At 40.6% G+C, this 17,415-nt stretch overlaps 1 protein-coding gene across 1 annotated transcript; it reads right to left on the bottom strand.

Moving 5' to 3' along the window:
• Positions 1-245: 245 nt before the first annotated feature.
• Positions 246-16,237, bottom strand: LOC115421654 (secretory carrier-associated membrane protein 2-like). Its single transcript, XM_030137653.1, has 9 exons — positions 16,068-16,237; positions 8,209-8,286; positions 8,010-8,081; positions 7,577-7,688; positions 5,809-5,937; positions 2,565-2,724; positions 2,294-2,395; positions 1,360-1,477; positions 246-1,193 (listed from the first exon to the last, which is right to left on the bottom strand). Exons 1-9 carry the CDS (start codon positions 16,125-16,127, stop codon positions 1,044-1,046), a joined length of 981 nt encoding a protein of 326 aa, XP_029993513.1. The 5' UTR covers positions 16,128-16,237; the 3' UTR covers positions 246-1,043.
• Between the last annotated feature and the right edge of the window lie 1,178 nt (positions 16,238-17,415).

Below are 17,415 nucleotides of genomic sequence, written 5' to 3'. Positions count from 1 at the left end.
AGATGGAAAATTGCAGATGTTGTGACCTTGCTGTGACCTTGAACTTTGTCCTACTGGGACCAAAATGTAATAGGCTGGTCCCAGGGCCTAGGCCTATCTGTGGGGAAGATCTGGGAAAGATGGGAGGAAGAATTTTCCCATAAAGCTGCTAACAAACAAACAGACAAACAAACAAACAAACAAACAAAGCAAAGTGATCACAATACCTCCTGGTGGAGGTAAGAATAAACTGAGGCAGAATATTGGTACAATTACATATTTTTCTTAATAAATTTTAGTTTGTTCATGGTTGTGTACATTTCTTAAAGGGTAGTTTGTAGATGTAAACATTTTCATAATATAATTGTACTTTTTTTCTCTCTAAAACACACAAGTTAGACATAGAAAGTGTGGAGTTGTCACTACTTTTTTTTAATCATTATGTTATTATTTGACTGATGTGGCCCATTCCAGCTCAGACTGTAGATCAGGTTGCAGATCAGATCCAGTTCAGACTGGGCTGCATTGGACCGCCCTGTTTTAAGGCCTAAACCTCACACTTCCTCTTCAGACTTTAACTGGGACCCCCACCGTACTGACCCCCACCTCATCCATGGCCTGTATGGACTGTTTTTCACTGTTATTTTGAATCAGATGAAATGAACAAAGGATGATTTTCTGTGGATGATTGACTGGAAAATCTAAAGGCAGAAACGAGCACCGCACTTCATATAAACATGTTTCAGTAAATGAGCTGTGGACAGAGAAGAAACGGATCAACCCTTTGATTGTGTTCCTTCCTCTTTTTAAAGTCAGTGTAGAAATGTTAAGATCAAACATTCACAAACTTCATTTTGCCCAAATGTCAAACAAACGCTGAGGAACGGTCACAAAGCGCCCGAATATACAAAAGCTGAAACACACGGAGAACCCAGCCGTCTGATTGGACGCCGCGGCAGCAGGTCTAATGGACGCCATCAGGTCTGACGTTCGCTGCCGCTCCCCGACCGGCTGTAGTCGCTGTGGTCACCTGACATCCCCCAGACCCCGCCCCCTTCGGTGCGTCAGTTGTTTCCCTGGAAGGCACCCTGAGCGGCGGAGGACGCTGCCCCGGCGGCGGCGCTCTGAAACGCCTTATTACTGAAGACGCCCTGAGAAAACTCCTGCTGAGCCTTCTGGAAGCTGGCCCCGGTCCGACGGTACATACTGTGGACCTGAGACATGAGGGACAGAGGGTCAGACCAAGGAGACCAGATGGACCAGGACTGGGAACTGGACCTGGACCTGGACTCTGAGCATGGTTTCATCCTGTTCCACAGTTACAGAAACATGTGGAATGATCAGATACTTCAACATTTATGAAGTGACAGGGGTGTTTACCATCTTCAGGAGGACCACAGACAGAACTGCACACATGGTGAACAGGATCGCCACCACGATCATGATGCATCCGACCGCCGTGTCAGCCCGAATCATGGTGAAAGCCGTGATCCAACCGCTGAGAACAGGGAGAGTTTAAGCCCAGTTAGATCACATGAGCAGGATTTAAACAGCAAAGACACAAGACATGAAAACAAACCCACACACTGCAGTCCTCCAGGACGCTTCAGATCAAAGCCCAGACTCTAAAGGTGTGGGAGACTAACGTGACCGGCGTCTCCTCAGATCTGTCCATCCTCAGTCCTCTCCTCAGTTTCATTCGTCTGTTGGTCTGTGTCATTCCTCAGCTGAATCTCTACCCTCACTCTGAACACTTTCTTAGTTCCATCCACCAGAAAAAAAACGTGTTTACAATCAGAGCTGGGAGGGAACTGGGCATCTGAGGAATTTTGTTGCAACGTGCATTGTGGGAAACGGAGGTTCGTGCAGCCACGTGGCAGCAGCAGCGCGACCATTTGGTGTTATATGGATGAAATAAACATGATGCGGAAACGGCTGGAGGAATATGCACAGAGCAGGGGTGGGCAAGCCTGGTCCTGGAGGGCTGGTATCCTGCATGTTTCAGATGTTTCCGTCTTCCAGCACACCTGAAGGTCATTATCAGGCTTCTGCAGAGCTTGATGATAGGCTTATCATGTGAACCAGGTGTGTTGGAAGAGGGATACATCTGAAACATGCAGATACCAGCCCTCCAGGACCAGGACTGCCCACCCCTGGCATAGAGGGAAGGGAGCTCCTGCCGTTTCCACGTTGTGTTTGTTCCAGCTGCTGCTGTCCTGTGTCTGGTTTTGAACTCATTTAGATTTGTGATTGGACATCCACACCTGTGTCCTAACCCTAACCCCCGAACCCCCGAACCCTAACCCAGACTCACCTGTTGCCCCAGCTGGGGATGCCCACGGCCTGGATGGTGAAGATGGCCACTTGGCAGAAGAACACGAAGAAGAAGAAGAAGAAACTGAAGGAGCTGTCAGTCCTGAAAACACAGGCCAGAGCTTTACTGAAGGGACTGACAGACCGGACCGGACCACCCCGAACCAGATCAGACCAGACTGGGCTGGACTGGATCAGATCAGACCAGACCAGACCAGACCAGACCAAACAGGACCGGATGAGACCAGAGCAGGTTTGTGTGGGCCACTCACTTGAAGGCCTTGTAGACGGGTCGGTACCAGCAGAGGAAGGAGCAGGGAGCGAACAGGATGAGCCAGAGGATGGACAGACCGAAGTTGACGCCGTAGGACGAAGCCTTGATGAACTGGGCCAAACAGGCCAGGAGGTTCAGGAACAGAGTCACACAGTGAACTGGACCAACACACAGACCAGACCAGGGTCAACATGATGTGGATTTAAGACACATGTGACAATGAGTGGACCAGAGTGAACACATGATAAAACCAGAGAACAGAAGAAAAGAATCCAATATCCTGAATGAGTGAAGGTGAAAGACCAGCGGCGGCTGATGAAATTAGTTTTACTGGAGCAGTACACAGGTCAGTTTTCAGCTGCACTATAACACATCACCACTAGGGTACGCCAAAGCACATGCACCACGATTTTAAAGGGCTCATATTTGTCTAGACCACGGTTCTCAAACTCCTGTTCTTTCAGGTTCCACATTCAGTCTGATTTGACCTGCAGTGGACTGAACCAGTAAAAGAAGAACAGAACGACCTAGAAATAATGACAACTGCACATTTTTGTCTTTGTTTTAGTGCAAAAAACCCCATTAACTTATGAAAATACTTACTTTTCTAAACTATCCAAACCAAAAAGATGTGAATAATCTGAAAAAAACTGAAATTTCTTTAGAAAAATCAGTGCAATTTTCTCAGTCTTCTTCCTCCACTTCTCATTAGTCCATGTGCATTCTGGATCAGATCTACAAAGACACTAAACACTGAGGAACAGGAAGAAAAGAGTTCAAACTGGACTGAATTTAATACAGACATTTCAGGTTGGACACATTTGTTCAGGTTATTCATGTTTTATTGGTACAGGAGAGTTTGGAAATGGAAATATTTACATAATTTAATGTTATTTTTTTGCACTAAAACAAAGACAAAAATTTGAAGTTGTCATTATTTATAGCCATAATGTTATATTATTTTTTTCACATCAAACCCAGTAGTAAATCTGCAGTCATTCTTTTGTGTGGGTTCTTCTGCTGTTATTATTGGACTGTAGATCAGATTGGTCTGGATGTGGAACCTGAACTGACATAAAATCCACAGCCTGGACTGTGGAATTTTTGCACTTTGCTAATTCATCCCAGGGGTCGGATTGGAACCTTTGGTGTGACGCATTTGGCCCCCAGGACGCATGTTTGACCCCCCTGATTTAAATAGAGGACAGAGCATTTAGGGAAATGTTTGAAAATTAAGAATTTTCAAATATCACTGCTTTAAAGTCAGACATGTCCCTGATAAGTGTCTTTAACACTGATATTATGGACAACGTACTCAGACCAGGGGGGGGGGGGGTGCAGGTAGATCACATGGCATTAAAAAATAGAAGATCCCCTGCATCGTAGTCAGTGGTGTTACACACTGAGTTATCCAGTAGTTCCACTAGTGAAGTAGCAGCAGTTTGACCCGCTGAGGTATATGCTAATAAATATTGCTTTATAGTGGACGTACATCATTTTGTCTCGGTCGTTTTAAAAGTAGCTCACCAGCTGAAGAAGTGCGTTCACCCCTGGTTTAGTCAAATCTTGTGACGCTGCATTTCTGAGGAAGGTTTTGCTTCTTTTGAGAATGTGACATTTACTCCTGTGGGAGGTGCTTAGGCACAAATTTTTGCCCCAAACAAGAAACACTTGACTGTTCACTATCGACTGAAAACATGTTTAAACTCCACTTACATGTAGATTATTCACAGTACTCACGGGCCGTATCATGTACAGCTCGTTTATTTAAATATTAATGTTTCTGAGAAATTGTTTTAGTTGAAAGACATTATGCAACACTTACATTTGGAGAAAATCAAATTTTCACTAAAAGATAATTTAACGTTATTTTATTCAATTTGGAAGGCCTTTATATGGAAATAAATCTGTCATCAGATTTTGAATTATAAAAGACATTGAATTTGTAGCACTGAATTTCTTTTGCACTGAAATGAAGTATTTGATTTTTTTTTTGCACTGAAATTAAGTGTCTGAATTTTTTTGCACTGAAATGAAGTATTTGGGGTTTTTTGCACTGAAATTAAGTATCTGAATTTTTTTGCACTGAAGTAAAGTATCTGAATTTTTTTGCACTGAAATTAAGTATCTGAATTTTTTTGCACTGAAATTAAGTATCTGAATTTTTTTGCACTGAAATTAAGTATCGGAATTTTTTTGCACTGAAATTAAGTATCTGAATTTGTTTTTGCACTGAAGTTAAGTATCTGAATCTGTTTTTGCACTAAAATTAAGTACCTGAATTGTTTGTCTCTGAATTCAACTATGTTCATAAATTCATAATTAAATAAATTCAGATGCAAACATTCAGGTGCAAAAATTCAGATACTTAATTTCAGTGCAAAAAAAATAAACCAGTGCTAGAAATTCAATGGCTTTTCTAATTCAAAATCTGATTACACAGATTTACTTCCATACATTTATGGATTACTTTAATATTAAGTAAGCAGGCAGACCCCCCCCCCCCCTCCTTTTTTTTGTATATGTGTACATGTAAGTGCAGGTGTAGTGTTCTTGTTCTGACACACTTATATTGGATATTATATATGACTTTTTTGTATTGTATTACATAATATAAAAAATATTATTTTAGGTGATTCCTATCGCCTTCTTCTTCATGTGAGGCAGGTGGAGCGCCGCCCTAGCGCCCCCTAATGATGAGCCGCCACAGGTAAAAGTAAAACACTGACCCTTTTCATAACCAGAGGCGACAGAGGCAGAAAAAGTCCTGATACAGCAGAGTAAAAACACTGCGTTACAGTAAAAATCCAGTCCAGGTCTCAGGGACACGAAGTGCTCAGGGTTTACTGACCTTTAACCAAAACCCACAGACTGGGGGAGTTTTGGTTTTACTGTCACTCTTTGTCTTTTATAACCTAATGATGCTAATGGTTTGTGTTAAATTCTGCATTTATTCCTCACCGTTTTAAAGATAAAAACACGACCTGACTATTCCACCAGCTGTCATTTTCTGTAAATTAATCTTCTTCTGGAATTCGGGCCAAATGTTGTGATCAATTTGTCGAATAAAGAAGATGTTCACTGCGTGGCTGTTTATTCGGCCACAGAGGAGCAGCTTTCTGACTTCAGAGCCTCAGCACAGACACAATGAATACAACATTTCATATGATTCATTTTGTATATATGTAAAGAGTCACATGTTTCAGGAGTGAATGATGATGATGAGCGGTGTTTGTACATACACATCCAGAGGTAGTACATCATCTTACAGACCCTCTGGTACTCCAGGGGGATCTCCTCAGAAAAGTCCTGATAGAAACAAGGCTTGATTGGAAAACTTTTGGGCAGAGGAGGCCAGTTGTTCTCTTTACCTACAGATAAAAGACAGAAGACAGACCGGATCAGCTGGAGGACGGGCTTTTCTCCTGTGGTTTCAGGTGTTCAGGTTGTGGACATTCACATCACATACACACATTAACAGAACAAAGGGAGATGATGTAAACCAGGGCTCTCAAACTCCTGTTCTTTCAGGTTCCACATTCAGCCCGATTTGATCTCCAGTGGGCCGGACCAGTAAAATAATAACCTATAAATAATAACTCCAAATTTTTGTCTGTTTTATTGCAAAAAAAACCATTAAATTATGAAAATACTTGCTTTTACAAACTATTCAAACATAAAAGATGTGAATAACCCAAAAAACCTGAAATTTCCTAAGAAAAATAAGTGCAATTTTAACGATATTCTTCCTCCACTTCTCATTAGTCCATGTGCATTCTGGATCAGATCTCCAAAGACACTAAACACTGAGGAACAGGAAGAAAAGAGTTCAAACTGGACTGAATTTAATACAGACATTTCAGGTTGGACACATCTGTTCAGGTTATTCACATTTTACTGTTACAGGAGAGTTTGGAAATGTGAATATTTTCATAATTTAATGTTATTGTTTGCACTAAAACAAAGTCAAAAATTTGAAGTTGTCATTATTTATATTATAGGCATAGTGTAATATTATATTTTCACATCTAACCGAGAAGAAAATCTGCAGTCATTCTTTTGTGTCAGTTCTTCTGCTGTTATTATTTGACTGTAGATCAGATTGGTCTGGATGTGGAACCTGAACTAAAATGAGTTCCACAGCCTGGACTGTGGAATTTTTGCACTTTTCAAATTCATCCCACAGGCCGGATTGGAACCTTTGGCATTTGGCTCCTGGGATGCATGTTTTGCTGCGGTTCCACTACGTGGAACCAGCTCAACTCAGTATTCCTGCAGACTGTTTCCATTACAGGATACTACTGACTTTATAGTACCTGGTCGTCATAGCGATGCAGCATGTTATTTCCTTGTCGTCTGCTCAGAGTTGCCGATAAACTCACTCGTTGTGTGTTGTCTCGTCTGAATTTTTACGTTGGCCACCAAAGACTGAACCTCCTCGACCGACCATGGTGTAGTTTTGGGCTGTTCTCATGTGGATTAACGTACCGCTATGTTTACTGTCCACTTCTGCATCTCTTTTTGGTAAAACAGCGGATCACAGAGAAAACTGTCTGACCAATCAGTGGTCTGCAGTGTTTATACGTCATGGTTTAGTATCGCTTGGAGCCTCAGCGGAGGTGATACCAAAAAACTAGTACCGAGTACCAGATTCCAGGTCCTTTTTCGTAATGGAAATGCAAAAAGGCCGAGTCGAGTCGAGTCGAGCCGGTACCATGTAGTGGAGACACAGCATTTGAGACCCCTGATCTAAACCTTCATGTTTGTGTGACGTGGAAAACAAAAAAAAACCACATAAAACGTGAATAATTCAGTAGTGGATGTTTGTGAACGGTGACTGAATGTGATGATCCACCTTTATTTTCCTGCTGCGTGTGCATGTTAGAATGGCAGAAAAAAGCAAGCAGCAGCAGTCTGGTCTTATTGTGTGCATTTATGATCTATTATAATGGTGTGGTGTTGTTTCCTGCCTGTCTGCGTTGTTCGTTATTGATCACTGTATTGATTTACCGGTGGGTCCTCGGTTCTGCAGCTCCTGTTCTCTGCGGTCCAGCTCTGCAGCTTTCCTCTCCAGCTCCTCCTGCTGCCTCAGCAGATTGGCCTGAGCTGCAGCAGCAGCCGCCTGGAAAAGAATGAAGCAACATGGGTCAGAACCAGCAACGTGAGAACGTAAAGACAAAGGCAGCAGCAGCATACATCTGACCAGGATTATAGACATGATCAATACACATCTGACCAGGATTATAGACATGATCAATACACATCTGACCAGGATTATAGACATGATCAATACACATCTGACCAGGATTATAGACATGATCAATACACAGTACATTTGATCAGGACTATAGATTATAGATTACACATGATCAGCTCCTTTCCGATCAGGACTGTATATTATAGATTCCAGATGATAGATGATAGATCAGAGTGTGGTACTGGCCTGTGGGCTGGGCTCTGTGGACGGCTGTAGGACTGCAGGCTGATATGGAGTCGTATGAGTGGCTAAACTGTCCTGAAAACAGAGAAGAAACATGTGAGGAGAAAAGAACAGGACAAAGACAGAGGACATGACAGTACATGTAGAGACACTGGACAGACACCACACGGTCCGGTCCGGTCCAATCCGGTCTGGGTCTTACTGAAGACTGAGGAGGGAACGGGTTGTACTGGTCCACCGGGTCCATGGAGGAATGGGTTACCTGGGTCACCGATGGGTCCTGAAAACACAAACACAACAGAGAGAGTTGGACCGGTACCCTCAGACCAGAACTGAGACTGAAGGAGGAACACGGACCGGTACCCTCAGACCAGAACTGAGACTGAAGGAGGAACACGGACCGGTACCCTCAGACCAGAACTGAGACTGAAGGAGGAACACGGACCGGTACCCTCAGACCAGAACTGAGACTGAAGGAGGAACACGGACCGGTACCCTCAGACCAGAACTGAGACTGAAGGAGGAACACGGACCGGTACCCTCAGACCAGAACTGAGACTGAAGGAGGAACACGGACCGGTACCCTCAGACCAGAACTGAGACTGAAGGAGGAACACGGACCGGAACCCTCAGACCAGAACTGAGACTGAAGGAGGAACACGGACCGGTACCCTCAGACCAGAACTGAGACTGAAGGAGGAACACGGACCGGTACCCTCAGACCAGAACTGAGACTGAAGGAGGAACACGGACCGGTACCCTCAGACCAGAACTGAGACTGAAGGAGGAACACAGACCGGTACCCTCAGACCAGAACTGAGACTGAAGGAGGAACACGGACCGGTACCCTCAGACCAGAACTGAGACTGAAGGAGGAACACAGACCGGTACCCTCAGACCAGAACTGAGACTGAAGGAGGAACACAGACCGGTACCCTCAGACCAGAATGACCCGAGGCATCCACGATACGGACCACAGACTGTGGACCCGTTGAATCCAGGTGTTTGTGTTCTAACAGGGGTCTGGGATCCAGAACAATAAGGACAAATGTCAGAATAGAATCTATATTATGGGACAGATATCCTATTGATTATGAATACTGATGTTTGTGTCTGATCCTCATGAACAGGACATCTGACAGCTGGAGACATGATGTGTCCACAGATTTATGTCCATAGAGTTGATAAACATCAATATTTGACTGTAGTTTAATGGTAGGTGTTTCTTCCTCAGTCAGATGTGATGACAGTAGATGGTTTGATGAGGAAGAAAATTATTATTTACAGTCAGAGCAGGAAAAATATTAGAGACATTTAGAGGAAGAACATTTAAAATCAGTCATGGATAAAAAAAAAAAAATCAATGCTGAGAGAAATTATGTAAAAACCATCTGAGTCATTTTGAAAGAAAAGATAATGATTGAACCCAAATTAACCAATGCACTGATATCTATCCCATAATATCAAACTCTATTCTGACATTAGCCCTTACTGTTTTGGATCCCAGACCCCTGTTAGAACACAAACACCTGGATTCAACGGGTCCACAGACTTTAGTCCAAATACTGGATGAGTTGAACAGTTATAATATGAGGATAATGATGTATGAAACTGTTCTAAAAGGTTAAATGGAACTGCAGATGGATCTGCATATGTTGGTTTGTGTCCATTTATCCAATAGATTTATAAATGTTCCACTTAGGGCTGTGTATCGGCAAGAATCTGGTGATACAATACAAATCACAATACTAGAATCACAATATGATATATTACGATATATCATGATACTGTTAAAAAGGCAAAATTTTGTTTGTTTCTTTTTTAAAATGATTATTTCCTTGAAGAACTGAATTCCAGCAGAAATCTGCACAAATACTAAACACATTTTTATTTGATCCCAACAGGATCTAATGTTCTATCACAAAATGTTCCTGTGTTCAAACTGAAATTCTGTTTTACAGACATTCCAGTTTCAGATCCTGTTCAAATGTTCAGATTCTATTAGTTCACAACTAACATCAGAACAGGATTTGAGTTCAATCCCATCAAAGGAACTACCATCTGCCTCTCAGACAGAAAAAAGTGCTTTTAGGGTGCTTCAAACAGTGTTCAATAATAATAAATAAAATATAAACAATAAAGACAACCAAAAAACAAAAATGAACCTCCGCCACATCTGCATTTGAATAAATACCTAAAAATATTGATACAGTACTTTTTAATATCAATACAGTATTGTGAAATGAAATGTGGTGATATATTGCGGAATCGATACTTCGTAACACCCCTAGTTCCACTGATAGAACCTGTACAGTCCATGACTTGTCATGTGCAGACAGTGTTTTGAAGTAGATCTGGTAGATCTGACACTAATATTCATCTGGACTTAAACCCATTCTATCATTAATTCTACATTTTCCCATTTTGAGTCCAGACTGTATCTGTGAAACTACAACCAACCAGCATTTAGGACTGAATTAGTCTGGATCACAGACTCACACCTGGTCCAGTTTTACCACTTTTATTCTGGAAACATTTGACTTGTAGACCAGAGTTAGTGACCAGAATCTTCTTCTGCTCAAAAAACTTTACTCTTCTTCGTAGTATGTTAATTAAGAGCAGCGCCCTCTGGTGGATTAACTGACAAACACTCATTCCAACACAATGGACAATGTGAAGGCAGTTGGGCTGTGTATTGGCAAGAATCTGGCAATACCATACAAATCACAATACTAGGACCGCGATACGATATGTCACGATATATCACAATACTGTTAAAAAGGCTATTTTTTATTGGTTTTGTTTCTTTTTTTAAAATGATTATTTTCTTGAAGAATCGAATTACACCAGAAATCTGCACAATTACTAAACACATTTTTATTTGATCACAACAGGATCTAATGTTCTATCACAAAATGTTCCTGTGTTCAAACTGAAATTCTGTTTTACAGACATTCCAGTTTCAGATCCTGTTCAAGCGTTCATATTCTATTAGTTCACAACTAACATCAGAACAGGATTTGAGTTCAATCCCAACAAAGGAACAAACATTATTTAATAAAACAGTGTTAAATAATAATCGATAAGATACAGGGTGACCCAAAAAAACGGGAATTTTTGAAGTGCGTATTGGCAGACATGAACAAGTGGCAGCACTGCGAGACAGTGACCTTGAGCAAGTAAACACACCCCCATTTTAGTAACCACTGGCGGCTGTGCCAGAATTGTTCGGTAACCGTGTGATCTCCAGATTTGGTAACGTTCCGTGGCCCCCTAGATCGCCAGATTTGTCCATTTGTGATTTTTTTCTTGTGGGGCTATCTCAAGAGTAAGGTGTACACGACTGGACCAAGAACTGTGGATGAGTTAAAACAGAGAATTCAGGATGAAATTCCCAGTATCCCAGCTGAGATGTTGCAGCGGTCAATGAGGAATCTCAACAGCAGATTTCAAGAATGCATTCGTACAGGAGGACGCCATCAACAGGAAGTAATTTTAAAAAAATGAAAATTCCATCATTGTTTCTTGAATGGCATGTTTTAAGGTTTCAATTACTATGAATAAAATATTTTTCTTCCATCACTCTTGGTTTTATTGGATTGTTAAAAAGTTCCCGTTTTTTTGTGTCACCCTGTATAAACAAAAAAGAAAACCAAAAAAACCAAAAAAGAACCTCTGCCACATGTGCATTTGAATAAACACCTAAAAATATCAATACAGTACTTTTTATTATTGATATAGTATTGTGAAACGAAATATTGCGATATATTGCAGAACTGATATTTTCTCACAGCCCTACCCTTAACTGTGTTTGTGTGGTGGACAGTTGGAGGTGGTGGGTGTGAATGTGACTCCAGGAGTGAACACCACCTGCTGCTATGTTTACTCAGCTCATCCACACGTCACAGATCTACACCTAGCCTTTACAACACACCTGGATCATGACACGCAGTCTGCCTTTATGTGTCAAACTGCCACGTCCTGATGTAAGTAAACACAACACGTCTTATCACGCCAACTAAACCCAGACTCAGATTAGACTTTAACCCTGACAGACGACAGCTTCCACTGAGTTCAACTGGTATTCTGAAGTCACAGCCTGAGGTTTATCAGGGACACACGAAGAGTTTCAACAACAGGTATGAAAGACTGAAACAGCAGGTGTGTGAGGGTTAAAGTTCAGACTGACTCAGGCCTGTAGGGTTTTACAGCTTCAAGGAAACAGGTCACACCCAGAGATTAAAACCACAGAGGAGGAGGAGAAGAAGAAGAAGAAGAAGAAGAAGAAGAAGCAAGAGAAGAAAAAGAAAAGGAAGAAGAAGAAAAAGAAGAAGAAGGGGGGAGGAGGAGGAGAAGAAGAAAGAGAAGAAAAAGAAAAGGAAGAAGAAAAAGAAGAAGAAGGGGGAGGAGGAGAAGAAGAAGAAGAAAGAGAAGAAAGAGAAGAAAAAGAAAAGGAAGAAGAAAAAGAAGAAGAAGGGGGAGGAGGAGGAGGAGGAGGAGAAGAAGAAGAAGAAAGAGAAGAAAGAGAAGAAAAAGAAAAGGAAGAAGAAGAAAAAGAAGAAAAGGGGGGAGGAGGAGGAGAAGAAGAAGAAAGAGAAGAAAAAGAAAAGGAAGAAGAAAAAGAAGAAGAAGGGGGAGGAGGAGGAGAAGAAGAAGAAAGAGAAGAAGAAGAAGAAGAAAGAGAAGAAGAAGAAGAAGAAGAAGAAGAAGAAGAAAGAGAAGAAAAAGAAAAGGAAGAAGAAAAAGAAGAAGAAGGGGGAGGAGGAGGAGAAGAAGAAGAAGAAAGAGAAGAAAGAGAAGAAAAAGAAAAGGAAGAAGAAGAAAAAGAAGAAGAAGGGGAGGAGGAGGAGGAGGAGAAGAAGAAAGAGAAGAAGAAGAAGAAGAAGAAAGAGAAGAAAAAGAAAAGGAAGAAGAAAAAGAAGAAGAAGGGGGAGGAGGAGGAGAAGAAGAAGAAAGAGAAGAAAAAGAAAAGGAAGAAGAAGAAAAAGAAGAAGAAAGGGGGGAGGAGGAGAAGAAGAAGAAGGAGAAGACGTACTAACATCTACAAACCAGACGACAGGTTTCATCAACACCATACAACGACTAACTGTGGTTGTTAAAAGGCCCAAAAGCCGATTAATGAACGGAGACATTTTTTTTAGAACTAGTAGTAAACAAGAAAAGCACTTGGAGAGCGCAGACCTCCACCAAGGCAGATCAGTCACCCCCACCCCCACACCCCCTGATCAACACCAAAATGTAATCTTTTCTTCCTTGTGCCAGTACCAACATTTCCTGAAATTTTCATCCAAATCCGTCCAGAACTTTTTGAGTTATCTTGCAAACAAACAAACGAACACACAAAGTAAAGTGATCACAATACCTCCTGGCAGAGGTAATAAGTGCTGTGGAGGTGAATGTGTGAGTCAGTGAAGTAAACACATCTGGGCTGGTTTGATGATTCCATATGATACTTTCTATCAGTCAGTATTTTCACCATCTGAGCCCCGTTCTGTTGATTCTGCAAATGAATCACTAGTACCAGATCTAAAAAATACATAGATGCTTTATTCTAAACGAAATCCTCATGTGTAAAACAGAAAATGACATTCCACACTAGAGTATTTTTATCGACTGAAAGAAAATCATATTCACTCCTTAAAGACTGCAGTTTACGTCAACAGACACTTTGATATTTGATCAGTTCTAAACAGTTCAACTGGTGCCACTGATTGATAATTCTCAGTGCCTTAAACTAAAGTCATACTCGTCTTAATCTGTTTATCCAGGTCTGGGGGTGGGGGTGGGGGGTGGTGGGGGTGTAGACAGCCCTCTGCCCCACTTCCACCTGCTCTTCTGGCGGAATCCTGAGGCGTTCCCCGACCAGAGATGGAACCCCTCCAGCGTGTCCTGGGTCGACCCTCAGTTTATGAAGCAACTGTTCTACAGATCTAAATTAAACTAAACTTTTGAGGACTCTGGTTCTAAACTTATTCACGTCATCAGAGATTCCTAGACTTTATTGAGTTTTGAAATATGTTTCATATTGTTTTGTATAAATTTAAATAGGGTATAAATCTTCATAAATCAGTTTTTACACATTATATTAGAGCTGCAACCAGTTAATCGACTAGGTGCTTGAAGCGAATGCAAAAATTCACGATTCCATTAATTGACTCGAATTGATTGAAGGGAAATATTCATTTGCAGTTTTCCTGAATTGAAGCTTCTTTGTGCGTCACAATAAACGTCCGTGTGAAACACAACAGTGGAACCAATGTTTAACAGCAGAGAAATGAAGGAAACAAAGCTTAGATTCAGGAGAACTGTGGCTGAATGATTTTTTTGGATCACTTTGAGTCGATTAATCGGGTGCAGCTCTACATTATATATAGTACATAGTTCATTACAGAGTCATTACGTTCTGTAAATAATGTGTTATGTTTGTTTTTTGTTTTTTTTTAATAAACCTTAAAGTCCCATTTCGTCTTCCTGTGAGTCCGAGTCTAGACAGTGACAGTTTGACAAACAAAACACCCTGAACACATGTAAAAGCAACATAAGAGACAGAACTAGAGCTTTTGTCCTCTTAGTGAATTATCTACACCCAGCCTATTCAACACTAGACATTTGTCTAGTTCTATATTTAGTTTATTTAGATGCACACACTAGAAGTCACCTGTTAATACATGGTATAATCACAGGTGTCAAACATGCGGTCCGGGGGCCAAATCCGGCCCATCAAAGGGTCCGATCCAGCCCACGGGATGAATTTGTGAAATGTAAAAATTACACTGAAGAAATTAACAATCAGTGGTGTCAAAAACATTTTAATTCAGGTTCCACATACAGACACATACAGTCCAATTAGATTTGAACTGGATCAGAACCAGTAAAATATTATCATAATAACCTATAAATAATGAAAACCCCAAATTCTCTCTTTGTTTTTTGTGGTGTAAAAAAGTAAAATTACATGAAAATGTTTACATTACCAAAGTATACTTTTACAAAAAATGTGAATAACCTGAACAAATATGAACAAACGGAAATGTCTTAAGAAAAGTACATGCAATTTGACCAATATTCTGTCTGTTACTAAATGTTTTGTGCAATTGTAGTGCACATGTGTAAATGATAAACTGATAAACTGAGGCAGAATATTGTTAAAACTGCACTTATTTTTCTTAAGACAATTCAAGTTGTTCATGTTATTCAGATTTTTAAGGAAACTTTGTCGATGTAAACCTGATCATAATAGAATTTTACTTTTTTCACTGTTATTATGTTTCTGGTCCAGCCCACTTCAGATCAAACTGGGGTGAATGCGGCCCCTGAACTAAAATGAGTTTGACAGCCCTGTGGTATATCAACAGAATAACATCCCCACCTCTCCTGAAACACACTTAAAACACAATGAACATGATGTGACTATTAAAACCACAAAATTACTGATATTCAACACATAAATCTAAATCACTGAACATTAGAGTAATCCTAATAATCAAATAGGAGTAATTAATGTCCTTTAAGAGTCAGTTTAAGTCTGATGGTAATCAGACAGTATCTGCTGTTATCTATAGATGGACACATGTGGGTCAGTTCAGTCTGTCTCTAACAGACACATTCCACTTTAGTTACACTTTAACTCAGTCAACTGCATGTTTAGTTTTATAGTCTGCTAGTTCACGGTGCTGACTTTATACTTTATACATTTATTTAGTTTGATTGTACAGTCTCTTGGGTACCTTAGTAACTTTTAGATTCTAACTTCACACATTCACGTGTAGTTGCGCCTCATAAATTTCATTTTAGGCTCAGTTAACTGAACATTTCGACACTTAAACACATTCTTGTTTAGCTGCACTTTAACTTCCTGAACTAAACTCGGTGTGACTCCGCCCTATTTCCCACAGCAGCACTGTGATTGGTTGTAGGCCTGTCCGTCATTCCCCAAATACCCACTCAAATCCCAGATACCACGAGCTGGTTCCTCCCCCTTCCACCAAGTCCGTTTCCTGACTCAACCCTGACACCCCAGACCTGATCAAACCGGGTCGGACCGGACCCGGACTCACTTACATTAAACGGGTTCGGGTCTCCTCCGGGTTCCGCGAACGGGTTGTGGTCGGTTCCGGACATGTTGTGGTGTCTCTGCCTCGGTTGGTCTCAGTCAGCGGGAAGTCTGCTCCTCTGAACAGAGCAGCGTCAGACGGATCCACTTCCTGTGGTGAACTGCACTGAGCATGCGCACTTACACTGACGTCCGCGACGTGTACGTGGGTTTAAAGAAGAGAAGAAGAAGAAGAGGCGGAGCCAAAATAAATAAATAAATAAATAAAAATAAAATAAGAGGCGGATCCAAAAAAAAAAAGTAAAAATCATAAAAGATAAGAGGCAGATCCGCAGTGACAGCTGGAGGATGGACACGGACACACTCCTGAGGGTCAGTTTTAGAAGAGTCCAGCTGTCACACCAGGACAGTTTGGACAGCATTTGAAGACTGGATATCTGAGAAGGACACTCAGTCCCCCAAACTGGAGTATAAAGACATTACATTCAGAGTTATGATGAAAAACAAAAAACGAGAAATTATGTACAACACTTTAATTATTATTGCTAAACAATTTATACACAGAAGTAGATTTATGAAGAACCACCCACTGTTCTTAATTTACATTTAAATCCTGTCTTCAAACCCATCGTTTCTCCTTGGCTTTTGAAACCATGTGAGATGTTTGAAGGTACTATTTTTATTCTATTGTTTTTTATTTGGTAGTGGTTTATTGTTCTCATTTATCTATTTTATTTATTTATTTGTTTGTTTGTTTTTAAATTGTATGGCTTTTTAATCTATTCTTGTATGTTATTCTTTTTATTTGGGTTTTATTTGTTTTTCTGTATAGCACTTTTTTCTTTTTTGTACAGTTTCTATGTCTTTAAATCTATTCTGTATTTTATTCTTCTATTTTGGTTTTAATTATTCTTCTGTACAGCACTTTGGTCCACTGCAGCTGTTTTAAAGTGCTTTACAAATAAAGTTGGATTGGATAAATGAAATAACAAACTTAAAAAAAACACTGATATATATGTGTGTGTGTGTGTGTGTGTGTGTGTGTGTGTGTGTGTGTGTGTGTGTGTGTGTGTGTGTGTGTGTGTTGATGCTCAGTCTGGGAAAAAAAAGTCTTTTTCTATGGAATTCTTTAGAATATATGAACAGATTTTGATTAATAAAGTGGAAAAGAAATTACATAAAAGTCAAACTGTGGCCACGTCGTTACTTTTCCGTTGTAAATAATCTCAGTACAATATAAAATGTTATGAACAAACCTAACTGTCTTTAATGAACTTGAACCTGTGATTAAAACAGTACCAGATAATATTAATGATCTGAATAAACACAATGCCGTGCAGTTGAAGATCACGTGAC

This window comes from Sphaeramia orbicularis, chromosome 6, assembly GCF_902148855.1.
Source record: "Sphaeramia orbicularis chromosome 6, fSphaOr1.1, whole genome shotgun sequence".
In the NCBI taxonomy this organism is placed as follows: domain Eukaryota; kingdom Metazoa; phylum Chordata; class Actinopteri; order Kurtiformes; family Apogonidae; genus Sphaeramia; species Sphaeramia orbicularis.
This window is presented reverse-complemented; position numbering and strand designations above follow the sequence as displayed.

Excerpts from the sequence above, each read along its gene's own strand:
- LOC115421654 (XM_030137653.1), bottom strand. The coding sequence starts at position 16,127 with ATGTCCGGAACCGACCACAACCCGTTCGCGGAACCCGGAGGAGACCCG. Across the intron at positions 5,938-7,576 it reads GCAGAACCGAGGACCCACCG|GTAAAGAGAACAACTGGCCT; the intron begins GTAAATCAATAC and ends TTTTATCTGTAG. Across the intron at positions 2,725-5,808 it reads GATGTACTACCTCTGGATGT|TTCACTGTGTGACTCTGTTC; the intron begins GTATGTACAAAC and ends GTGTTGGTCCAG.